The sequence below is a fragment of the Curcuma longa genome, chromosome 11 (assembly GCF_044706935.1).
Source record: "Curcuma longa cultivar G26 ecotype Majalengka, Jawa Barat chromosome 11, ITB_CL_G26_1.1, whole genome shotgun sequence".
NCBI classification, from domain to species: Eukaryota; Viridiplantae; Streptophyta; class Magnoliopsida; order Zingiberales; family Zingiberaceae; genus Curcuma; species Curcuma longa.
Window position 1 is genome coordinate 10,617,407 of NC_133871.1, and position 25,923 is coordinate 10,643,329.

Below are 25,923 nucleotides of genomic sequence, written 5' to 3' on the forward strand. Positions count from 1 at the left end.
AAACCTCTCAGCTACAATTATGAAGAAGCAATAAATTGGTTGTGCGTCGGTTGCACTTGCACTAGACAGTTCATCAGTCCAAGTATATATGAACCCACCCTTACTATTGCTACCCGCGCAATGCAACATAAATTCCTAATAATTGCATCATTTTATAACTCTACGTGTGCCCCCTTAGGAACCACGGGTTCCATGATCCGTCGTCAGCTAATATCAACAAAATGCATAGATACAAGACGTTAAAACATTTGGCAAATCGAAAATAAAATAAATGTGCATGCATATAATTTATCTAAAAAATAAATGTTGCAGGACACCTTAAAAAAAAATTCCAAAAACAGCAACCAAATAATGAGATTTATGTTCCATACAGTTTTGTTCGCATCTGAAGCCGCCAAAAATTAAGAGTCATAAAGAGGAAGGTTTCCAGTAACTGTAACACAGGTTTGTGGTAGAAAGAGGCGCAAAGACGATGATAGCAAATAGCCTGGGATCTTCCATTCTAATCTCTCTTGCTCACTAAAGAAACCCCTAAATCTTTCTGCTGCAAAAAAAATAAAATAAAATAAAATAAAAAAAAAATATATATATATATATAAATGAACAAATTACATGAGAAGAAGTAAAATGTCAGCAGATTCACTTAATATTATGAACAAAGATTGCAATATGGAATTCATTTCCTGTTTGGAACTATACGTCCTCATAAGCAACAAAAGGCAAGTTCTAACCCTTGAGACAAGCAAGTACTCCAACATGATTTGAAATTTCATTGTATTCAGTTGGCACGAGATAAACAAACAACCCCTATGCCAGGTACTTCAAGACGCTTGGACCCATAGTTTAAAATTTCATTGTATTCTTTCAGGAGTAATACTCATATTATCCATATAAATCATAGAGAAAAAAAAAACACTTTACATACTAAGAGATAAAGTGGCCTGAAGCACTTCAAATAATCTAAGGTAAAGATTATAGTTGAATTTACAAAATTTCACACTAAGAAATTGTTTTGGCCCATATAGAAACTTAATTTAAACATAAGATCATCTCCCTTTCAGATGGATACTGGTACATGACAATCAATCAAAAAAACCAAATTTACACAACTTTATTCACTAGAGAAGTGTCAATATAGTCGAGACCATAAACATGAGTGTATCCGCTGGCCACCAATTGAGCCTTTAGCCCTTGCACTACCTTAAAAAGATGCCTTTAGCATATAATAGTAAACACCCACTTACAGCTAACTCTAGATTTATCATAAGAAAGGGCTATCATTAAAACATTAAGTCCATATCTTATCTACATAGTGTACCTCCAATATTGATTAACAAACTGTGGCATTATCATAGTCTCAGAATAGATGTGAAACTAAAGAAGAAAAGCAGAATAACTAAGTGACAGAGAAACATAAGGAATATGTGGAGAAAGTAGATGTGCATTTATGACTTGCAAGAGAGGAATGTCCAAATCAAAGGCAGGATCTGAGACTATGGATGGTGCTGGTAAAGCGAAAGAGTTTTTAAGGAATAATCATGATATGATCTTGACCATTAGTCTTCAAGTCCCCAATGGTTGAGGTGTTGGTGGTGATATACTTATAGGGGAAGATGATACCTCCATTATAGACTTCAAAGAAGATGGTGAGATGGACTCAAAGAAGGTTACATAGGTAGAGAAGAAGACACGTAGTTAACTCAAGAGAATAGCATGATAACCTTTTAAATACAAAAGTAGCCAAGATAAGTACATACAATACATCTAAGAGAAAGTTTGCCACTGCTTGGCGTTATGAGATGGAGAAAACAAGTAGTCAAACACATGTGAGGGATAATAACATATGACAACGAAAAAAATGATAAAGCACATCTGAAAATGAAGAAAGGATGATAAGTGATTTATAAGACATGCAATCAAAACTGCATCTCAAAGTTTATGAGGAACTCTCATGTGAAACAGTAAGACATATGTTGTCTGATTTAAGTGTCTTTCCTTTCAACATAATATTGTTAGGTTGTATCACAACAAGAAAACTGATGGAAAATAGAAAGAAAAGATATAATGGTACTGAAAATAAAAATAGGTACTGATAATAGCTAACCCTCTATGATACTGAAAATAAAAATAGGTGCAGATAATAACATATACCTTTTCTATTTGCTCAGTTTTTTTCAGTTCGTGCTGAGACAAAAGTGCATTTTAATCTGATGTACTATCCTTCTTACAGATTTTATTAACTGGCCCAGTAAGTAGATTTTGAGCAATTGATGCAGAAGTTTCACTGCTGCTGCCACAGAAGATAACTACTTGAGGATGACCAGTTACACTTTCTCTCACGGAACTAATTTTATCCAGAAAGCCAAGGTCTAAAAAGGTTCCAAGTTCATCAAGTACCTATAAAATACCCAAATGATAAGCACCATTTATTGGAAAGTAGCAATATCACGAAAATTTATTTTAAAAAATAAAACTCATCAGCACAGTATATATGAGAGCTAGAGATAAATCACTACATTCAATAAAATTAAACAATTCACTTATACATGAAAGGATTAAAAGACAATGTACTTACCAGTAATGATACATCAGAAATGTCAATAGCCTTTAGGGAAACAAGCTCAAGTAACCTCTCAGGTGTAGATACAAGGAACTCAGGTTCACAACCTTTTAAACTGTAGTAGAATAAAAAACAGGTTTTATGAACAAAACAACTACATCCTACTAATAAATACAGAGGAAGAGATGACTGCTGAAAAACATTATGGACTAGACGCATGGAAGCATAATTAAGTTCCTCAACTACAGTAAGCAAACCAAAATGTAATATCTTCAATCAAATTGAGTGACCCCATGTGTTTCACACAAATTCATACCTATATTACAGCCATTTCATTGTACCTGGTCTGAACTTAATATTGTTAGGAATTTTATTCCTAATAATCAAAGTTGACATGGGATGATGAATCAGAGTGCAGATAGCACAGGAATGTGAAATACTGTGGAATGTAAAAGTCAGCATAAAGAAAGAGTGTGTTAGTGGATGGAGAACTCTATTAGTAACTCAATTAGTTAAACTTCCATGTCCTGTCATGAAAAATATTAAGCACAGACTCATTCCTATCCCTATGTACCTTTTGTTTGACTAAGGGTCTGATTTCTAAGAAGATATGGTGGCACATATTGTAGTTAGAAAACTGTATGTGGTTTCTTTGAATAAGTTTAGATTACACTAAAGGGCTTAAACCTGAGGCTACCCTGTTTATAACTTTTAACTTGTGAGTGTTAACTTAAACACTTGCGAATTATAAACATTTAGATATTAATTATATGCAAGTTGCTTAGATAACTGATCTAGTTTACATTGCGATTGACATTGATTATTTTATTTCATGTCATTTACATTAAATGATTGACATTTCTTTTTATTTCATGTGCAATATCCCCTGTATATTGAACATGAGCTATGTAGTGAGCCTACCGCATACCACCTGCATAATAGTTTTAAAACTTTTTATATAACTAATCTAATGCTTTGAAATGGATGGAATATGAACTTAAGATTATTGAAGTGTGTACATCACATAGAAAATAGCAAGATACTTCCCCTAGATTCTCTTAGTATTAAATGTATGAACCTATGGAGAGTGGATTGAAACCCTGTCAAGATTGATTTCCGACCTCACAATCCAATTCTCTCTCTATGTTAAACTTCCATATCATCTAGTTTTCAAAAACATGAAGCAGAGATTCATCTTTATCTCTGTGTCTTCTATGAGTATGAGATTCATCTTTTATCTCTATTTCTTCTATGACTAATTTATTCTTCAAAACAAATGGAACACAAATATTCAAAGGTCATTGAAGCACTGAGTTGGTGCAACATATTGAAAATTATTTAAGATAAATTGCCTATAACTTCTCTTGGTGTCAGATGTACAACACCACAGAGAGTGAATTGAGTCGAGATTGGATTAATTTCCCATCTCTGAATCCAAATCTTCAACTAACTGTACCTTTCAATCTGATTCCACTCATCAATATATTTATCAACAAACTAGACCTCAAAATTTTGGAGATCTTCTACCTTTCAATTACTACAAGTCTAACCTCAAACTAGAATTATGTAAGGTCAATCAAACTTTTTAACATGGCAACAAAGCTAATGCATTCCCTCAAAACCTCTCATCTACCAATTCTCTCATTATTTTTCTGTAATATTCAACTTTCTTTCTTTCTTGAGGTTACCACTCAGCTTTCATGTGACTTGACCTTCAAAAGGGGTATTTGAATTGTAAAACCTGTAAAAGATGTACATAGCCAATCAAATCTTAAATAATCATAAGCTGCATCTTGAAACTTGCTTAATGTAACGTTTCCTTTAGTGGTTTTTCATCATTATTTTCCAAGATAAAAGATCTTTCAAATTTCTATTAACTTTATTTAATCAACTAAATCATAATAATATATCACATTCTTTAATGGATCTAATGGACATAGGTGATCAGCAACAAGAATTAACGCACAAGAAATTACTTACCCTTGGACCTGGTGATCTAGCGGAGTACCTGGATGCAAGCTTACTGTGTGTATTCCCAGAGATTTAAATGGCTTGCAGATTGACCTTACCTATATATTAATACGATTGAAATAAGACAGGAAAATCGGCTTAAAATAATAAACTAACAAGGGAAAAGCAACGTCCAATAGGCCATTAATGGGGAGAAGAAGACAACCTGCATAGCTTTCTCCTGTGTCGGCACGAGGAAGAGGAGGAAAGGGCTAGCGGTAACATTCCCTTGCTTCTCCTTTCTTGTAATAATATCAGAAGCTGTAGATACCAACCAAGCAAGTTTCTTTTTGCAAGCACAAGACCCACTGGTTTCAATGATGTGTGAACCGGAGGAGCAACGCTTCCAGAATTCAACTCCCCAGTCGAAGGCCAAAAGAGACCCATCAGGACTCCCGCTACACGCCTCTTCTTGCTCCTTCCATGCATCCTGTATGGCATTCAAGCACAGGATAAGGAACTTGGATAGAGAACCATAGTTAGAGTCCCAGGCATTGCTTCCACCGGAGCAATCGTTATCAGGTTGGTCCACCCTATTAAGGGCATCAGAATTCTGCTTCTTTTTTTTCTCAGTTCCAGGGAGGGGAGGGGACTTCCTCGTGTTGGGCTCCCGCCTCGTCTTCTTGGACTTCTTTCCATGTAAATCGTTGAAGGGATCATCCGGAGTCGGGAGGCTATAGCACATCACCTGCGAAGAGGCACACGATGTCTAAAGATAAAAAAAAAAACAGAAAAACAGACAAAATTTTAGCAAAAAAGACGAAGCGGGAACCTCACAGATGCGACGCTTCCCGTCCTTGCGGCGGCGCTTTGCGGCGATGATGGCGGCGACGCGAGCGGAGACAGCGGATTCACTGTTGCGAGCGCGCTTGCGGTTGGTCTTATTCCTCCGCCGCCTCACCACATCGTCTCCCTTCGCCATGGTTTGCAGCCAAGTAGAGGGAACCGCTTCGAGGATAGCAACCAAAGAGGAGGCGCAGGAGGGAGGGCGAGGGCCCAGGGTTTCCGCTTCCTGCAAAACCTAGAATTCCTGGGGCTAAATTTCAAGTTTTACATGACTTCTAAGTCAAAATTCCCAAAAGACCAAAGATGAAAAATAAATAAATAAATAAAAGACATTTTTATCGTTAAACGAATATCCTATATTTTAAAAATATTTTTTTTTTAATTTTGCTTTTCTTTCGTCAGTTTTTATTTTTTAACTTGAGCAACCTTTCCTTGCTACGGCTTACAAATAAGGCATTAAGGTTTCATTCTGCATCATATTATTTTAACCTTGTAGATTGCAAACGTACCTTCAAAAAGAGAAATGATATATAACATAAAAAAGTTTATAATATGACACACTCAAGCATTCCTGTAGATATCACTGCATGAATATGAAACTCACTATCTGCAATGTGTTATGTTGATTTTATGTTGAACTTTTTCATGCTATATTCCTTAGAAAAGACACAGATTAAACCGATCAAAGGTTGCAATCACATTACATGTTCTAGATTGAAGTTCGGTCAAATAAGGATTCGGTCAAATAGTAAAGGCATGCTATCAATTGATCATTTCTTAAACAAACTGAAACGAAACAAACTTCTCTCTGTATTTAGTTTAACATCCTTAATCTTCATTTGGGGTGCCTCTATTGCTCCTCTCCCTCCGACGAGCCCACAACCACCTTAAGATCATGAATCCTCCGAGAGCATAAACCTGAATCAGAATAAATAAATAAATAAGACAAAGCTGAAGTCAAACAAATAACTAAATAAATCATGAAAACAATAAAACATCCAGCAATCTGAGCATGAAATTAGTGGAATTGCATGCATCATTGCAAGCCTATTCGAATAGAAGTTTGAAACCAGCTAGATTACCCCACACTAGTATAAATTCTAGAAAAAGGTTCAGTGAATGAGGCATTGAAGGTAAAAGGAGATCAGGGCAAGTGACTCGTGTGCTTCACTAATTATTCATCATATGAATGCACATGTATATACACCGGTACTCACTTTTGATTTGGCAGTGCCACTGACAAAACATATATGCACATACTTCAACTTATAGACATCCTAAATTGGCATATGATAATGACACAAGAAAGTTAAGCGCATCAAAAACACATCCAATCTTGACAAAAGGTGAGGTCCAAATTATTAGTGCAGAGAGAAACATCTTCCAACATGCCAAAAGGATACTAGATGGTCAAATATCGGACCACAAAAATGAAAAGGATGGCTGCAACAATGAATCTCAAGCAGAATGGCAAATGCGACCGATTTTAATAAATTCTAGTATGCATGTTAGATTGTATTGGATGAAGATAATCATCGCCAACAGCTTTCCCTGAACGCTTTGAATGAAGCAGATAAAGCTGCTTCTTTTTTTCTCAAGCTTCCAATTAACATTTTCTGTATGAAATTCAGAGAGGAGTAAAAGGGAATAAACATCATCTATCAAGAAAAAATACATTGATATATATCATGTACTGGGGATTCTGTGTCGTATTTACTCATAAAAAACATGAGAAAATGAGGAAAACTAAGAAAATAGCAAGCTTCTCAATCTTCCTATTCTAATTTGTAATATGCAAATTCCATTCATATTGTCGTTTAGTAGTATGATTAACCAAATGATGGAATACATTAAACATTGTCAACTACTCCACTATCCTACTTTCAAGACATCTTTTTTCTTTGCTTTTCAATGTTATGTCAATAGACTAAAGTTAATAACAAGTACAAAAATAGAACTGTCAAATTTACACTGCATATATCAGTTATTTTTTCACATACAGGATTTTGCATCATATATAAACTTGAACATGTGTAAAACACATAATAGCACCCCCAATTGCATTATTTGCTACAATTTTTCCATGTGAACGTCTACAATGAGGTGAAACAAGAGGATATTGCCGCTTCACTTATTCAATCGATAAGGGTCTAGGTAATGCAGCACAAGCACATGAGATCAAATCCCAACTTCACTCAGCTGGGACTTGTCACTTTCTTCTGTCAAGGAAGATGCACACCCTCATTGTCAAATATAGCTGCAACTAATCGAAAGGTCCTGTTTATTTGGACTGAGCTAAATAAATCTTTTCCTCCATACTTAATAATTAAGGTAATCTGAATCTTCTTGTCAGCCTTCATAAGTCACTGCTGCCTTTTCACACTATTAATCATCAAATTATACCCATATAATCATTCCATAGAATATCCTTTGAACATATAGATGTTATCTCAGACAACCTTTCCTAATCGCATTCGTTAATAGGACCATACTTAGTTGTCAAAAATGGTAACCACTGAAGTTTTTAGTTTATAGGGTCTCTCTTCATAGTTAAGTTTAAGAAGTAACCTTGACAAAATCTCATTCCAAAAAAACAGTTTAGCATCAACAAAAGCTAATCTCAATGGAACTCTTGAAAAAGATCTTGCACATAGACAGTGAGCTAATTTGTCAATCAAAAGAACAATAAACTTGATCTTAGGTGCAAAACTAATAGGTAATAAGTCATGAAAACCTCAGTACAGTTGTAATAGTCCTGAGATGACCCTAGCTAACTCAGTCAAGGTTCTTACTGTTTATCACAACTCAGCTTATAATAATAATAACTAATCATGCAGATACTCAGCTGAATAAGTATAGCATACAGGTAACTGAGATAATGTACAATAAGGGAACCAAACTTGCCTATCCAACTTCACTACCTGAACATGATATTGGGTTATTAGGTACCCAATTTAAGTGGAAAAGATGTGGATTCCCATACAAGTCTTAGCCATTGCTCTTTGTAAAATTGTTATGCACATCTTTTATCTCATAACTAATATGTTTTTTTCTCATCGTATTCTTCCCCCATATTCCATATCAGCCTCCAATTCTGGCTTCCAACCTACCTGGCACTGCAGCTAATAACTGGCCCAACTTACCATCAAGTTACATCTCCTCATTCATCTCTCATTACAAATGATTGTTGTCTCAATTATGTTCAGAGTTTGTTGGTTTGCATAGAAGGCAGAAAAAGCTGTTATTGCAGAAGACATAGTAAACAGGAATTGTTCTATCAGATCATGATTCTTCAAATTAAAACAAATGCTGAAAAGAAACACCAGTAGCTGAGAGCAGTTTCTACAGTGTGGTTGATACACTAGGAAGGAGCTTCATTATGATCCACTGCTATGGCTAGAAAGCTATCTTGGATATTCCAAATAAGGTTAGTGTCAGCAGCATTTTGAGAAAATAATAACCTAATAAAAATACAATAAACAAACAGAGCTATCTTGAAGGTGATGACCATCAGCAACTTATAAAGTCGGCCGATCAAGTAGAACACTATACTGAAATTTTCCATCGAATCGTAATCAAATTTGCAATGAAGGATATTAAATAAACCGTAGGCTCATTATAAATTACAGAACCTTATACGCATATAATTCACAACATAGTGTAAACTTAAGATTTGAAGCTCCCTCTTTCTGCATTATTCTCTAGAATATGAAAAACGTCCCTAACATGCCTAACTGCAAACGGATGGGTTTTTTCTTGAAAAGAACACCACAGTTGAAGTAGTCGTTTCCGCTGCTCAAGATGGTAGAAATAGCATACTTAGTTAAAAGAATACTCCTCGACAAACAGGTTAATCGTCAATTTCCTTTCCTCGAAGGCACCGCCAACATGGGCGAACACAGATCGGCAAGAAATAAGAAAGAGAAGCAGGACAGAAGGGAAAATGTGGAAGAGGAGGGAACACCTGCCACACGTTGCGAGGGCTCATGTCCTCGGTTCCCTCCTCGTTCTCCAACTTGAGAGGCGAGGGGAAGCTCTGGGACCTGCGGCGAGCAACGTCGGGAAAAGTGACCCGCACGGGAGCACGACGAAGTGATAGACTCTGTCCCCGGCGCTCGTCGTCGCCGTCATCCTGCACGGCGCACCGTTCCGCTTCAACCCTAGCCATGCTTCCTGTTCCTGGCTTCTTTACCGTCGCATAGCGACCTTTTGTCGATGGCGTATTCTGCTTTTTTTATTATTATTATTCGATTTTATGAAAAAAAAAATATTGATTATTCATGATAAATGGACGAACTCAGTCTCATCAACGTTCTCGGATCCGTTATCATTTGCGAAAAAACCCTTAAATTTTAATATTTTAATTTTAACTCGATTCAGCTCAGCCCTTAAATTAATTTCTAACACCTCGACTTAACTATTTTCCACGTCAGCTCATAATTTATTTTTTTTACAAATTCAAAATCTATTTTCTGGCTATTTTATTCTTAAACCTTTAATAATGTATTATTATATCTGCTATATATTTAATGCTCAACAACCAGAAAACTACAACACAAATTACCAGAAACTAAGCAGTTGTAGATCAGATCACATCCCTGACGCCATACACCATCGTATCTCTTACTCTTAACTGACAACTTTCTCGCCACAAAATCATGGAGGAAGAACACAATCCGACAATACGATGGCGTTCATGGAAAAGCTACGCAACGCTGCTCTGTTTTGGCAGCCACCACAACTGAAGCCGCCATTTGTACTCTCGATCGATCGATCGAGCATCAAGAGTTGAATTGGAACTAAATAATTATGTTATATATAGAAGAAACATCCGCAGCAAACATAGTTTTTGTAATCTAATAGATAAATCTTATGACAGAAATGAGAAGACAGAGTTTCAGTTTCTTGCTTCTTAATGTCGGTGCGTCTGCAGGTGCATGTACCGCAGCGCAACATCATTTCCCTTTCATCAGACCTCAAGATGCTTCATCTCTTTCTTCTCCTTTTCATCGCCCGCGTCCCGATCGGCTAGCCCCGCTGCCTCGCCGGCGTCCGCCGGCGGCACAGAGTCGATGGTGTAGATTTCCACGGCGCCGCCGAGCTTGGTGATGGCTATGACGTGCTCCGGCGCCAGCTCGCTGACCTTCTTCGTGTCCTTGTACGCTATGTAGAGCGCCATTTGAAGGATGCCGAAGATAAACCCCAAGACGTTCGGTAACTGAAAAGTGTATTTATTAACTAAATAATTAGCAGTTTACAGTTTAATTATTGATTAAGTAATTAATAGATTACCGCAACGTAGATGTCCTTGCTCAGCAAACCGTACGAGAACCAGACGATGGCGCTCAGCGTGAGGAAGAAAGAGAGCGAGAATGGCATGAACTCCACGCTCTTTGTGCTGACGACGAGCCTCTGCAGATGTCATCCCTTCTTTCTTTAAACTATATATGCGTTATAAATTTTCTTTGATTTCTCTAAAAAGACATGTAAATATACTGACAATGATGCTGAGGGGAGCTGCGAAGACACTGATCGAGAAGCCAACGCAGATCCATCCTAGAACTTGAACTCTTCTCGGGCCCTCTGCTAGAAGCAGAGTCAAGAGAAGGATCAAGCCGAAGGTGCCCACGTTCAGAAGCACGATAAGTTTGATAGTGTATACCTGCAATCAATTGTAATTTGATAAGTATTCTTCTTCATGTATACGATCCGAGTCGATGTAAATGAGAATGGTCGAGGGATTACCTTTGAATCTTTGGTGGCGTAGAACAAGTAGATGAGGACGTAGATGGTCTCGATGACACAGCCGAAGGAGTTGATGGTGATCAAAAGATACGCGTTAGTTTTGAGGAAGGCGTAGAAGATCCATAACATGGCACTGAAAAGAGCAACCACGTAAGGCACCGATTGAAATCCTTCTGTGGATTTCTTCCTGTACACTCTGTAGAACGTAGACCTGCACGCCATTGATCAATTCAATACTGGAACAGAAGTAAAACAATATATATATATATATATACCAACATTAACAAAGGAGAGCTGGTAGGACTTACAGTGGTGCTAGGTACACCATGAACGAAATGATGTTGCCTGTTAATGATCAAAGTCAAGTTATATGTTGTCAAATGAGTGATTGCATGGAAGATCAAGAATACCTAGAATTCCAAAGGTGAAAGCCCAAGGATGATGTAAAGATAAGCCTGCCATCTCTCGCAGTTCCTCCTCCTCCTCCTCCTCAGAAACAGCAAAGAATAACTCAACTTAAGCACTAAAACGAAGAGAAGGTAGTGCGAGGAGGGTGGGAGATCATGCGAGAGTGGTGATGGGGCAGGTTTGCACGGCTTGAGCTTGTGAGGTGCCAGGAAGGACCATTTTATAGCCGAAGCAGTGGAGTGATTCACTTTTGGGTTATATTTTAAAAATAAATTCAATTTACGTTTCATTTTATCATTTTTTTTGTTGTATTTACGTTTCAATTCACGAGCAGAAAGGCATAGAATAAGAGTCATGTGAGGCACTCGTTTTAAGGGAGACACACATGATATCACTCGTTAGCAGTTGCCACTGCATCCTCTGCATGGATCCAGTCTAGTGTATACCCCAACTGTAACTAGTGTTTTCAAAACACTAAAATGAGAAGCCAATTCTGCTCAATCGATTAATGGCTCATACACTTCTTTTTTAATGGCTTATCCATGGACATCCTGTTGGATTCCTGTTCTGTTAACTTCAGATCACATTTGGCATGAGAATTGGATGTAGCAGAAAACAACCCAAACTCTTATTCTGTTGTTACGTCCTAGCTATGACATTTGATAGAGCTGTACATTTTCATGAAGTGGAATTTAATCAACAACGAGTGGCCTTTCTCCTTTCTGAAAAGATGAATTACGGCAGTGCAAGCAAATGAGAGCAGTTTAAGCAGATCGCCATATTCCTCGAGAAATCTTGTTCCTTTTGGCCATAATTTCCGAAGCCTTTTTTTTTGTTTATGGTTTTTGTTTTTGTTTTTGTTTCCGATCAACTTAATTCGCTGCTTGCTTGCGGCGTTAGTTCTCTTTCTTTCGAAGCGTTGTGTGTTTTGTGCGGTTACAAAAGCAAGGAAAAAGGTGAGAGGGAGACAAAAGCAAGGCCGATTCTTCTTGTTCTCTTCTGCTCTGCTCCTGCTTGTTCCTATTAACTCCATCCAATTCGATTCGATTAGTTTGCGTCATTAAATTAGTTAGCTTGTTGCATCTGAAAGCGAGCTGGAAACAAGGATTCCGCGCCTCCTTCGCAGGAAGAGCAGGAGAGATCCAACAAGCAAATCCAGGTCTCTCTCCCCAATCATTAGCATTTGTTTTGGGTCTCGCATGACTGATCACTAATGCTCATCGAATTAAATACTAAATATACCAAAAATAAAGATAAATTCTGGGATTTTCCAGCAACAATTGTTGGGTTAAGTTGTTGATTCAGAAATTTGATTGTGAACTCACTGAAGCATGAAAAACTATCTAAGATGACTTTTTTAGATGTAACCACTTGTTTTTCTTCCTCTTACTCTGCACAGAAATGAGTCTCGATTGCCATTATGCTCCAGTGCTGTTCTCAAGAACAGGTCTTAGCCTTTTCCAGCAATTTGTCGGTCTCAAATTTTGTTAATATTTCATCGTTGCTGCCTGCCTTGCTGATCAAGAAACAGGCACGTGGCGCCGCATGGGCCGCAGTTAGACTCGGCTCCGAGTTATCGACATGGATCTGAACCCGGTTCACCTGTTGCTTATTTGACTAAACCGTCCTCAAATTGCGGCCTCGTTCGCCGTGGCCGTCGACCACCGTTCGACCCGAGGCCTGAGGGAAGTCGGAGTGACGATCGGAGCTTGGGATCCATTTTCTAGGGTTCGAAGCCGATTCTCCTGTTCGGATTGATGTTGGTCGATTTTTGCTTAGTTTTAACAAATTTCCACCTTGTTATTCCCAGGAGATTTCTGCTTTTTTCCGCCCGTTTCGTGGCCTTCGCGATGCCTCCGTTCGATTTCCCTTCCGGGTTAATCTGAAAGGGGCTTCCTTCTCTCGCTTGAGAATATGGAAGAAGGCGACGAGGATAAGCTTTTGCTGAGCAGTTTGGGCATTTCATCGGCGAATCCTGAAGACATCGAACGGGAAATTATCTCACAGGTACTGCGCCTGGTTGTTTCCCTTTGCTGGGTTGTTGTTTTCTAAAAAAAAGTTGACGCTATACTAGAATGCAATAAATTTGCAAAGAAACACATTCGAATGAGTTAAGTAATCAAGACAGTTTTGCTTGCTCGTTAACACAGCTGAACATAGTTTTACTAGTCGACACATTAGATTCTGTTCAAGTAAGGTCACAAGTATCGAACACAAGGATATCGACTAGCTGTAGCGGGATTTAAGTGAGTGTCAATCCACATATCTTAGGATCATAATACCAAGTACGCTGGTAGCCTTATGTTTTAGATTAATGAACAAAAATATTAATTAGGACGCAACTTGCAGAGATTAAAATTTTCTCTTTTTTGTTTCTGTAATGAGAGTGCGAGAAAAGGGCACAGAAAAGAAAGGGAAGGGAGAAATGTTGAAAATTCATTGCATTGCTTGTTGGGTCTAATAGGCTTCTGGGATTATAGAGAACATTCCTGATGAGTCCAAAGTTAACATGGAGTTCTCTCCGCTTGGTTCAATTAGATGTTGAATGACTAAAGTGGAAATTGGTTGTTATTCTAATGTTACACCCTAATTATAGTGCCTAACAGATTCCTGCTGGACAAGGTAGCATACGCCCAAGGAAACAAACAACTGAGTGTTAGAGCAACTTGCATTTCTTAACTAAATTTTCTACAAACAGTTACCTGTAGGTTTTTTTTTGTACATATCGAGAAGATAATTGCAAAATAATTTATACCAAAAGTTCATACCAGAACTGGAACACTCGATTCAAATCTTTTCTAGTTTAGTATCGAATTTTAACTTTGAAATTTGCAATTTCAAACAAAGAAAATTCAAATTCAAATCTGTTTGAACAATATCCAACCATGGAATTGGGATAGAGTTGTGTGTAAAATATTTTTGAACTTAACAAATTTCATGCTTCTATGCAGGCAAAATGTGTTGCCAATTATGTCAGTGAGCCTGATGAAAGTTCCCGACAACACGAGCCTGATGATGAAACTTCTTTATCAACTTCACGAACTAGACTTTGCAATAAATTACGGGCAATTGAAGTTGAAATTGATGCAGTAGCTTCTAGCGTTGATAGGATTAAATGCATTACAGATAATGGAAATGACACTTGTGATCAAAATGGTGATGGTGGTGACAAAGTTGAGGAGAGTGCTGTAAATGATGTTCAATGTTCCAATGGCTTAAGTCTGGAACAGGCTCTTGTGTCAGATCGTTTAAGAAGCCTCAAGAAGGCAAAGGCACAACTGGAAAAAGAAATCTCTTCATTTGGTGATTGTGCTTTTGATGATATCAAGCACGGAAAACAGACTGACAAGCTGCTTGGAGAGTTAGTTAGAGAAAATCAAAAGAAAAAGAAGACAATTGAACTGTCAACTAGGCCTTCACGACGATCTCTAAAGGCTGTTTCTTATAATGAAGATGTTGATTTTGATGCTGCCCTTGATGCATCATCTTCTGGGTTTATGGAAACTGTACGTGTTGCCTCATTTATTAGCAAATCTCTCTTTTTCCCTGTACCCATTGGAAGAGCCCTCTTCATTTTGAGTAATAGTTCTTAAGGCTAATGCAATGACCTACACTCATTATCTACTATTTAAATGTAGGAGAGGGATAAATTGGTTCGAAAGGGTATATTGACCCCTTTTCACAAGCTTAAAGGATTTGAACGACGTGTTCAACATCCAGGAACCTCAACTGAGCAAGAAGCTTCTGCGGAATGCTCAGTTGAAAATCTTGCATTGACCAGCATTGCAAAAGCTGCAGAGTCAATGTACCAGATTGCTTCAACTCGCCCAACAACTAAATTACTTGATGCTGATACTTTACCGGCACTTGAACCGCCTACAGTTCCTTTTCAAAGGCTTAGAGCACCTCTAAAGCACCCACGGTCTTTAACAGAGGAATTGGATAAGAAAAAAAGAAACCTCAAACGGCTAAAACGGCCTAAACCTGACAAGAAATGGAGAAAACAAGATTTATCAAAGCAGAAGTCATGGAGTGGATGCGGTAGGCAATCAGTCCTATGCTAATGATGTTCTATTTTTCTATTTTCCATAATGATCATGTAATTATCATCATAAAGTTGTTAAATTTAATCGGAGACCATACATTGCAAGTCTCAAGCTATTAATAGGACTCAATCTATATCTTTAAATTTCCAACACTTGCTTGGATAAATGGGTGAACTGAACTTGTCCATCCTAATACATGAACTGTCACTTGCCTAAAATTCACATATTTTCTTTTGTAATAGTATGATTGAACTCCTGCAGTATGAGGAACTGTAATCTAGCATACCCCTCACTGAACCTAAAACGTAGCTTCAGCAATCAATCATGTTGTGTGCTTGTTAGGTATTTAAAAATTTTAATCACTTGTATAATTTCCTTTCTTTAAGCTTTATATAATTGTTATTAACTGCTCGAGTGAACAGTAGAACAATCTAAATGGGAATGTGTAACACCCACATGGATGTCAGGACCTGATAGATGTACGCACCTAAGTTGCAAAGATTGGTATGGATGATAAGTAGAATTATTGATGAAATGACATGCAGGAAGAAAAAAATAAATTGCATAACAATAATATGATTAAAAATCCCAATACATTAACTGAGACTTGCCTAAAATTCACATATTTTCTTTTGTAATAGCATGATTGAACACCTGCAGTTTGAGGGACTGTAATCTAGCATAACCCTCACTGAATCCAAAACGTAGCTAAAGTAATTGACCATGTTGTGTGCTTGTTAGGTATTTGAAATATTTAGTCACTTTAATTTCCTTTGTTTCGTTAGCTTAATATAATTGTTATTAACTGCTTGAATGAACAGTAGGACAATCTAAATAGGAATGTGTCACACTGACATGGATGTCAAGACCTGATAGATGTATGCACTCAAAGATTGGTATGAATGATAAATAGGATTATTGATGGCATGACATGCAGGAAGCAAAATTCAAACTACATAACAATAATATGATTGATAAAATTAAAATAATTTTCAGAGATTTCTTCGAGGAGTCCTACTGTAACATATTGAAGAAAAGGAAAAATCTAACTTGTGTGCAGCCAAGAACCAATGAGTAGGGGACAATCCTTCGAAATTTGCACCAACCAAGAGCCATAAATCAAACTAGGGTGTACATGCTTTATCTTTTATAAGGTTTCCTGGTGCAATTTGAGAACCACCAGTGAACCAGATCACATGCATTTCTTTCTTTTCAAACAGTAGGCTAACTATGCGTTAATACAAATGCTGCATGAGATTGGCCTTTGTCAGACCACAAAGTTAAAGTGGCTTCCTTACATGATTTATTTTATAGGTCTACAAATATTATGCTTCAACAAAATCGTAGGTTTTTTCTATTTCTATACCTACATTTTACAGAGGTGTTAGATTCCTTAATATGATATTCTGAATCTGTCTTATTTCAATTTTTTCCCGCTCAAATTTTACATTCTTGGTACATTGATATTGTTCTGTCTAGATGTTGTTATTTACAATGGAAGTAATATGCCATAGGTGTGGTGATGCTGTTATCTTCCTTCTTTTCTTGTAGTAGGTGCCTTTTTTAGGTAGACTGGAAATTGCAGCATTTTGTTTCTTGTTTCTTGCTCCAAACTTGAATCATTTATCTGCTATAAATAATCCATGTTTTATCATTCAATAGTTGTATCAAAAAAATACCAGGCACTTATGCAAATTAATCCATCAAACATGGATGCATAAATTTCTGGACATTTTGAAGTTGTAATGTTAGGCTATCTGTCATCCTTTCTTGAAGCTTCAAATGGAGATGCAACTTCTGATTATGAGGGTGAGATGCAAGTTGAGGCAGAAAGTATGGATGAATCATGTGTTATCCTTGAAGGAGGCTTAAAAATTCCTGGTGCTATTTTCTCAAAACTTTTTGACTACCAGAAAGTGGGAGTTCAATGGTTGTGGGAATTACATTGCCAAAGAGCTGGAGGCATCATAGGAGACGAGATGGGCCTGGGAAAAACTATCCAGGTCGTATCATTTCTTGCTTCTCTTCATTATAGTAAATTGTATAAACCGAGTCTTGTTGTTTGCCCTGTAACCCTTCTTAGGCAATGGCAGAGGGAGGTTCAGAAATGGTACCCTGATTTTGAAGTTGAGATACTTCATGATTCTGCACACTTTCCTAGTGAACAAAAAACATCTAAATCTAGTGAAAGTGATTATGATAGTGAATCTTCGATAGGCAGTGACAATGAAAAACCTCGTGTTGCAAAACCAACAAAAAGATGGGAAGACATGATTGACCGGATTGTGAGATCAGAATCAGGTTTGCTTCTAACTACATATGAACAATTACGCATTATGGGCAGGAAGTTGCTCGACATAGAATGGGGATATTCCATTTTGGATGAGGGCCACCGAATAAGAAATCCAAATGCTGAAATAACTTTAATTTGCAAACAACTACAAACTGTGCATCGCATAATCATGTCTGGTGCACCAATTCAGAACAAACTAGCAGAACTGTGGTCTCTTTTTGATTTTGTGTTCCCTGGAAAACTAGGTGTTCTGCCTGTTTTTGAGATGGAGTTTGCAGTTCCAATTACAGTGGGTGGATATGCTAATGCTACACCACTGCAAGTATCAACTGCATATAGATGTGCAGTTGTTCTCCGTGATTTGGTCATGCCATACCTTCTTAGGCGCATGAAAGCTGATGTGAATGCTCACCTTCCCAAGAAAACAGAGCATGTCCTTTTCTGCAGCCTTACACAAGAGCAACGTTCTGTTTATCGAGCATTTCTTGCTAGTTCTGAGGTGGAGCAAATTTTTGATGGAAGAAGAAACTCATTGTATGGAATAGATATTATGCGAAAAATATGCAATCATCCTGATTTATTAGAAAGAGAACATGCTACTGGCAATCCAGATTATGGTAATCTAGAACGTAGTGGAAAGATGAAAGTCGTTTCACAAGTTCTTAAGGTCTGGAAGGAACAAGGGCATCGGGTTCTTCTTTTTACACAAACACAACAAATGCTAGACATTTTCGAGAACTTTCTAGCTGCAAATGGTCATAGCTATCGCAGAATGGATGGGCTTACCCCTATAAAGCAAAGGATGTCACTTATAGATGAATTTAATAACTCAGGGGAGGTCTTCATCTTCATTTTAACTACTAAAGTTGGTGGCTTGGGGACAAATTTAACAGGTGCCGATAGGGTCATCATATATGATCCTGATTGGAATCCTTCAACTGATATGCAGGTAAACAAATCCTTTAACAATGCAGAATCCATGTCTTCTTCCTACTTGGATGAAATTGTCTGATAGATACATTCTTGTTTTGACTAGTTTTATGGTGTCTTTGAAGGTCAAGGGAAACTTATTTACATTGATTTTTCACTTTATGTCATGGAGCCTTTTAGATCTCTCTTAAGGGAAGAAACAGTGTTAGCTCTTACAGTTTTTGACTTAATCAAGTTTCAGATAAGCATTGACACCCTTTATGTTGGCTAGGTTGTACAGTAATTGACTCAGTTCCCAAATACCACTGCTAGTTCACTCTAATTAATGTTTAAGGATATCACTTGTTGATAAAATTTGGAACCTTTGCTTTTGATCTATTCTTGATGCCAGGAATATCATTTTCATGTTTGTTTTGGATTTCTTACTAAAAAAACAGTCTACCCGTTTTATGCTGAAATAGTTGGGATTTTTATTATTATTTGTTTGGGGGAAGTTTGAAGAGGAAGCCAAGATTGGCTATTGTGCTATTAGCTTAATGTGTTTTTATGTTCATACCTTGTTTTAGAAAGATCATTGGAGTTTCTGTTTTATGAATTATGTTATAATCAAGATTGTTTGATTAATAAATAATCATTTTGAATATAAAAAAATTACACAATAGATACTGAGAATTAGCATTTTTCCCTTCTCTTTCTGTAGTTTTTAATGTCCATCTTTTGATCAAGATAGACATTAAAAATTTGCATAATGTAGGCTAAAGCTCTTCTCACCCTATGGAATGAATATGATCTTTTAGTAGAAAATTTTATAAATTTTTCTCTCTCTCTTGTTAACTTGATGATAGACGACATGTGCCCTTTACTATCATTATGTGGTTGTGTAGATGTTTTGTGAAGATGGATGATGACAGAATTTGCTGCAGGTTGTTCTTGATGGTTGATTGCCAGATTGACTATGCAATTAGTTGAATAACTAGTTTGGAGCTAGATGACCTTGAGCCTTTTTCTGGATATTTGGGATTGGGACCTTGGCTTAATTTAATCTTGCACATCAACCATTCCAAAAATTTCCATTCTATCTTGTTTTTCAAATATCTACTGATTGAAATATCTAGAGTTTGAAATTTCATTTTGCTTGATTTGAATGGCCACCTCATTTAACTGTAGTGTGTTTTTACTGGATGATGAGCAGATAAGATTCATTCCTCATAGTGACTTATATTTTGGTCCTTGGTTAAAGGGTAGCTGTACTAATTCAAACTATCAATAATAGTAAGGTTTCTGGAGTTCACATTTATAGTTATAGACTTCAAGGTTCCTCAGTGGATCATAATGACAGATCAACCTTTAGTTCATCAATTCAACTGTAGCAACTAAAGAACCTTCTAGCCTCTTCTTGTTTGACGATCAAGAATACAATTGTTCAAGGAAAAATGTGTCTCAAAATATACCAGGTTGTGGAGGGAGTAACTACACATGTTTAACTTTGTATCACAAAAAAGTAACTTATCCTGGAATCGCCATCTTGATGTTTTGTGTATTCCAGGAGCGAATGATATCATAATTGATGTTTGTATTAAACTGTAGACATGCATCTAAATTGTCAAAAAATAAAATAACATAAAATTCTCAACTAGTATTTTTCAATATATATTGAGTTCAGTTTCTGGTGAGCAGGCAAGAGAAAGAGCTTGGCGAATAGGACAGACCCGAGATGTAACAGTTTACAGATTAATTACTCGTGGAACTATAGAGGAGAAAGTATATCATAGGCAAATTTACAAACATTTTCTTACCAACAAGATTCTGAAGAATCCTCAACAAAGACGTTTCTTTAAAGCCAGAGACATGAAGGATCTATTCACCTTGCAAGATGACCAACAGGGGAATTCTACTGAGACGTCAAATATTTTCAGTCAGTTATCAGAAGTAGTAAATTTAGGAGGTGACATTTGCAACCATGGAAAACAAGAATCTCCCTCGGTTGGTGAAGAAGAGAACACCAACCAAAATAATGGTTGTATTGACGGGGAAACAAGTATATTGAGGAGTCTTTTGGATGCTAATGGTATTCATGTAAGTGCCTATTGTTTGCCCTTATGTGCAACTTTTTTTTATCCTTCAATGAAATGCCTAATGAATTTTTTTTTGTCTTGGTTATTATCCTCAGAGCGCAGTGAACCATGATGCCATTATGAACGCCAGTGATGATGCTAAGATGAAGCTGGAGGAGCAAGCTTCCCAAGTAGCACAGAGGGCAGCCCAAGCCTTGCGGGAGTCCCGGATGCTTCGGGCCAGGGAAAGCTTTGCTGTTCCAACATGGACTGGAAGATCTGGTGCTGCTGGAGCACCATCATCTGCCCGGAGCCGGTTTGGCTCTACTTTTAACACTCAATTGCTGAGTCCAACAAAGCCTACGGAAGCATCTACTAGCCGACCAAATGGTTTCTCAGCTGGAGCTATGGCTGGCAAGGCACTATCATCAGCTGAACTGTTAGCTAAGATCCGGGGAACTCAAGAAACAGCCATCACTGATGCACTTGAACAAGATCTGGATTTGGCATCTTCTTTTAGTAACCAAAGCAGAAATCTAGAAAGCAGTCGGTCGACAAAGTCTTCCAACAGACTGATGATAGTGCAGCCCGAGGTGATGATCAGGCAGCTCTGCACGTTTATTCAGCAGCGAGGTGGGCAGAGCGATTCTGCCAGCATAACACAACACTTCAAAGACAGAATACAGTCAAAAGATTTGCCTCTCTTCAAAAATCTTCTCAAAGAGATTGCCACTCTAGAAAAAGTTTCTGGTGGCTCAAGATGGGTTTTGAAACCAGAATACCGGTAGTAGCAGCCAGAAATTCAGCTTTATTCGATCACCTAACACTGTGAAGCATCCTTTTTATTTTTGTTACTCAATGAGAAAGCAGGAGCTAGGAAATTAGTTTGTACATAATAACAGTAACACTTGCTTTGCGATTTTGAATTGTAAAATTCAACTTCTCAAGGTTGGGATTTGAACAAGATCTGGAGTTGGCATTCTTCTCAAGACCTGCTAAAAGCTACAGAAGGGCATAAATTCAACTGGTAGAAACATTACAACCTTTGGACCAACAGAATGAAAAGCTAGTAGCGTATGCATTAGAGTCACGAGCAATGTGCTCAACAAATTTATATGAGCATCAACCCTTTGGTGGAGCTCAACAAATTAAATGAGAAAGAATTGGCGTTCCTCAATTTACAAGTAATAATTAATAGATATATTGTTTACTCTCGTTACATTACATTCATCCTGATGTTCTTCTCCTGTACAACAGTCTCATGACATGGTCAATGTTTGGCAAGTCAGAAAGTATTAGCACAGCATCTCTGGCACGCCATATATTATCACGGACATATTGAAGTGTCAATGAGGGATGAAGCACTTGGTTTCTACATGTAATCTCCACCTATTTCAAGTTCAAATGAAAACTGTAACCTATGAAAACTAACATAATATAATTACTTTGTTTATATATACATCATGTCAACCCAATTGTAACAGGGGTTTATGGAATGATTGAATTACATTCCAAAATCGAATTCAATAGTTTGATCAAAATTGTTCTTTTGCTAAGCCTATATATAAATCTGAACTCTATCAAAACTATGTTGGTAGTAAAATTAATATCGTTGTCCTAAGTCTATAAATTTATTGTGTGTTGGAAGCTTCTCTACCTTTGCATTTGTTTGTTCTGCGATTTGACATAGACAACATTGTCCATTTGTCCAACAATATAAAATAATAAGATTCTTCTTCCATTCCATTTGTTCTCATTTTCATTTCCTTTCACGTTTCATTATTTTCACATGAGCAGTGATTTAATCGATTGATTCCCAATAATTAGTGATCAAAACTTCGATTCAACCAAAATTAAAAAATTCAATTCAATTTATTCAAAAATTTCATTTTTTTATAAAAAATATCGATTATTTCAATTAAATTGATTCGATTTTAGTTTTAAATTTTAAAAATCAATTAAATCGATCAAACTATTTTTTATTAAATAATAAAAAATAAAATATCAAAAATGTTTATTTTTATATTAAATTGATTAACTTTTTATTAAAAAAAAATTATATATATATATATATATTTTTAATTGTAAGCAAAACCATTTCGATTTGATTAAATTAATTTTAATGATAAAATTAAGTTGATTTGGTTGGTAAAAAAAATTAAATTAGTTCTATTTCGAATAATTTAATCCAATCGATTCAATTTTAATTATATCTGAATGCTTAACTCTTCAACTCTACTAACATCTCCTATTAAAAATTATATCTATCATCTAAATACCAACTCACTCGATTATATATAATCCCGCGGGGGCTGAAGCATTAATTTTAGCCATGCCTGCCTGATGCATGCATGAATGCAATTAATTAGGCGAGCAATGATTGTTACAGGTGCTCGTATACACCGTACGTGCATGCATTCCATGCATCCATTGTTAGGTGAGCCATATCCTTTCAAGGTGTAGGACTGTATGTCGAAGACAATTAATACAATAACTATATTTATATATTTGTTTTCATATATTTTTCTTCTTTTCTTTAGAACCCTAAACTTTGTCCTCCTTACCATACCATGCATTCCGTATATTCTCTTCCTACGGCGTGGCGTGTCGGCTGCCCACCACTGTTTAATTTGTCTCACATCAAATCTAAAAGACATGAAAGTCGAACCCCTCCAGTCCTATATATATCATATCAGTAATTAATACATTTATCAAAAGTTCCTGCTTGTGTATTCATTCGTCGTTAGGTTGTCTAGGTCACCATATCACCTCATCAGCGTGGGCACACCTAACTCAAAACAGTACCTAAATCCAGCTGAAAACTACTGGTTTGCTACTCAGACATGTATGTTCTACCTAAACTGATATGTAATCAGTAACTATGCATGCATGCATTCAGTTCCCAGGTTGTTTTCAACAATATATATAAAAAATAAACCACCAACCAATATGACACAACCATGCACACAAACACATATATATAATTAATATATATGTATAGAAGAAGGTAATTAATTAATTAAGACGTAATTAGAGAAATTAATTATAGGAAATGCATGTGTACGTACGTACCTCAGCTTCCTCCTCCTCTACGTTTAGACGTCGTAGCTTGTTGACTATGTACTTCACGAGAAGTCTCACTGTCATTCCACCGTCCCTTCAATCAATGTGAATCGTGATTTATGAGCTAGAAAGTACTCAAGGAATGCTAATTAATTAAGCTCTAGCATTAATCTGAATCAATCCGTACGTACCTTATTCTCAGGTAGCTCTTGGAGATCTGAGGCAATGGAGGGTGTTCTCCTCTGTGCGAATATTATTATAATTCCATATATGATTAGTTGATCTAGAATTAGATCGATTAAAATTACTGTGCTAGCTGCGAAGCTTACCGAGTTCGGTCGACCTGAAGCATGAGCCAAAGCCCGGCTGGGCTTCTCGCCGGACTGACCACCCTTATGTGGCTGACTGTACTGGGAGGCTCGGCGGCCGTCGATGAAGACGACTGGCCGCCGTCGAGCAAACGTAGCTCTGTCGTTGCCGGCGTCATCGTCGTCGTCTGTGGACTTCTTCTCCCCTCGAGTGCTGCTGGCTGCGGGGTGGTGGCTAGACGCAGCTGGAGCCAATCGGCGTCGTCTTCTCCCTTTTCTGCTTCAGTTTCTTGTTCTGGTAGAGGCTGAGGCGCTTCATCCATGGAGGAGTCGGTCAGCAGTCAGCTTTCCTCCTGGCGTCGGTGGAGGAGGTGGCGGAGCATCGTCGTCTCCGGGAATCGCAATCCAGCTAGAGGGACAGTAGATACAGGTAGGCGAAGACAGAGGGGGGGTTGGGGAGGAGGAGAGTTCAACTTCATGGCGGTGCATGGCGATGGTTAAGAGAATGCGGTTAATTCTAAGTGGGCCCACTCGCAGACCTCTACAGGAGTCTCTAAGTACACTAATTAAGGGTCATTTAGAATAATTATATTGTTTTTAGAGCTCTCGACTCAGCTCAATTCGATTTAATCTCATTTAAACCCAGAATTAAGTATCTATCTCACCGATAATTAAGTATCTGCATTATACAACTATATATCACACTTAAACATTCTATAATAAATCTTATTTATTTATTTGTGTTATTTATTTTGAATCTTGTAATATTGTGATTCGCTTGAAAATCAACCAGCAGCTGGCGTATTTGGAAATCCAGCGATTAATTAATATTAATTCGATTCCCAAACTCTTAAAACGTAGTAAAATAATGTAGAGCAGTCAACGCCTGTGAAAAATGTGGTCGTCGCGTCGTCGTGTTGTGCACGTGAATTTAGATTCCCGATATTCCAAAACATTGCTAAAATAATAGGCTTCAATTCATGAACGTACGATTCGTGACTTAACTTGGAAAAATAAATCGACCGTGTATCATTGAAATGATAGATTTTATTTTTTTATTATAGTTGAAAAATAATAATTTTAATTACTAACTTGTAAAAATAACAAGATCTAGTTCAATTTCATCAACTTACCCATCTTCGAGTAGTTAATATTATTGACTGAGACAATATCCTCCTCTATCATAGTCAACTGTAGTTACTTGATTTACTTCCTTATAAATGATTATGGAATCGATCATGTGGAACCGCTCTAATATTATTGGATGAGTAACAGGATCGATCCAAATTGACAATTCTAATAAAATAGTTATTATAACTTTATAACAATTATTATATAGTTGTTGCAATGATGTATTATTTATTTATAATAGTTTTAAAATGATTTTTACTATATTAAAATAATTTTAATTAAATTTTTAAAAATGATCAAATTAATATATATAATTTCTACAAGTTAAATCGATTTATTTTACGGTAACTACTCTAACAATACTAAAATAAAAATATTTTCGAGATGAAAAATACAGTGAGATATAATCTTATTTTTTAAGACATGTTTTTTTAAGAAAATAATAATTAAGGGCACCTTTTCCATTTTTGCCCATATTTCATTATTCATTCTTCTCTCGACTCTTGAAGGAAAAGAACACCAAATGTTGCTCTTTCTAACAATCAATCTCATTCGCACCCATTGTAACGATGGAGCACTATTCGTAACA

The 25,923-nt window shown here is 36.9% G+C and overlaps 4 protein-coding genes across 5 annotated transcripts; 1 reads left to right on the forward strand and 3 right to left on the reverse strand.

Annotated features, from left to right (window-relative positions):
- Nucleotides 1-279: 279 nt before the first annotated feature.
- On the reverse strand, nt 280-5,596 carry LOC141840726 (DEAD-box ATP-dependent RNA helicase 5). Of its 2 annotated transcripts, none has more exons than XM_074728789.1 (6): nt 5,343-5,596; nt 4,737-5,258; nt 4,541-4,629; nt 2,576-2,675; nt 2,152-2,397; nt 280-541 (listed from the first exon to the last, which is right to left on the reverse strand). In XM_074728789.1, the coding sequence occupies exons 1-5, from the start codon at nt 5,490-5,492 to the stop codon at nt 2,203-2,205; spliced, it is 1,056 nt and encodes a 351-aa protein (XP_074584890.1). In that variant the 5' UTR covers nt 5,493-5,596; the 3' UTR covers nt 280-541; nt 2,152-2,202. The 2 variants fall into 2 exon arrangements, with proteins under 2 accessions (XP_074584890.1, XP_074584889.1); XM_074728788.1 differs by having other exon boundaries at nt 280-544.
- A 4,729-nt stretch (nt 5,597-10,325) lies between these two features.
- On the reverse strand, nt 10,326-11,563 carry LOC141837090 (bidirectional sugar transporter SWEET14-like). Its single transcript, XM_074724556.1, has 6 exons — nt 11,512-11,563; nt 11,410-11,446; nt 11,102-11,312; nt 10,857-11,018; nt 10,649-10,768; nt 10,326-10,574 (listed from the first exon to the last, which is right to left on the reverse strand). Exons 1-6 carry the CDS (start codon nt 11,561-11,563, stop codon nt 10,326-10,328), a joined length of 831 nt encoding a protein of 276 aa, XP_074580657.1.
- A 1,599-nt stretch (nt 11,564-13,162) lies between these two features.
- LOC141839161 (DNA excision repair protein CSB) lies at nt 13,163-21,987 on the forward strand. The gene is made up of 7 exons (XM_074726840.1): nt 13,163-13,237; nt 13,320-13,516; nt 14,461-15,015; nt 15,148-15,550; nt 17,332-18,797; nt 20,456-20,854; nt 20,949-21,987. Exons 2-7 carry the CDS (start codon nt 13,424-13,426, stop codon nt 21,618-21,620), a joined length of 3,588 nt encoding a protein of 1,195 aa, XP_074582941.1. The 5' UTR covers nt 13,163-13,237; nt 13,320-13,423; the 3' UTR covers nt 21,621-21,987.
- A 72-nt stretch (nt 21,988-22,059) lies between these two features.
- LOC141837902 (protein LAX PANICLE 2-like) lies at nt 22,060-24,526 on the reverse strand. Its single transcript, XM_074725270.1, has 4 exons — nt 24,225-24,526; nt 24,087-24,137; nt 23,905-23,989; nt 22,060-22,221 (listed from the first exon to the last, which is right to left on the reverse strand). The coding sequence occupies exons 1-4, from the start codon at nt 24,524-24,526 to the stop codon at nt 22,060-22,062; spliced, it is 600 nt and encodes a 199-aa protein (XP_074581371.1).
- Nucleotides 24,527-25,923: the final 1,397 nt, after the last annotated feature.

Coding starts and splice junctions, on each gene's coding strand:
- LOC141840726 (XM_074728789.1), bottom strand. CDS start 5,492: ATGGCGAAGGGAGACGATGTGGTGAGGCGGCGGAGGAATAAGACCAAC. Junction 5,259..5,342: donor GGAAGCGTCGCATCTGTGAG/GTTCCCGCTTCG, acceptor GCCTCTTCGCAG/GTGATGTGCTATAGCCTCCC. Junction 2,676..4,540: donor CTAGATCACCAGGTCCAAGG/GTAAGTAATTTC, acceptor ATTCTACTACAG/TTTAAAAGGTTGTGAACCTG.
- LOC141837090 (XM_074724556.1), bottom strand. CDS start 11,563: ATGGCAGGCTTATCTTTACATCATCCTTGGGCTTTCACCTTTGGAATT. Junction 11,313..11,409: donor ATGGTGTACCTAGCACCACT/GTAAGTCCTACC, acceptor AATGGCGTGCAG/GTCTACGTTCTACAGAGTGT. Junction 11,019..11,101: donor ACGCCACCAAAGATTCAAAG/GTAATCCCTCGA, acceptor AATTGATTGCAG/GTATACACTATCAAACTTAT.
- LOC141839161 (XM_074726840.1), top strand. CDS start 13,424: ATGGAAGAAGGCGACGAGGATAAGCTTTTGCTGAGCAGTTTGGGCATT. Junction 15,016..15,147: donor CTTCTGGGTTTATGGAAACT/GTACGTGTTGCC, acceptor ATTTAAATGTAG/GAGAGGGATAAATTGGTTCG. Junction 20,855..20,948: donor TGGATGCTAATGGTATTCAT/GTAAGTGCCTAT, acceptor TATTATCCTCAG/AGCGCAGTGAACCATGATGC.
- LOC141837902 (XM_074725270.1), bottom strand. CDS start 24,526: ATGGATGAAGCGCCTCAGCCTCTACCAGAACAAGAAACTGAAGCAGAA. Junction 24,138..24,224: donor CTTCAGGTCGACCGAACTCG/GTAAGCTTCGCA, acceptor ATATTCGCACAG/AGGAGAACACCCTCCATTGC. Junction 23,990..24,086: donor AAGAGCTACCTGAGAATAAG/GTACGTACGGAT, acceptor CATTGATTGAAG/GGACGGTGGAATGACAGTGA.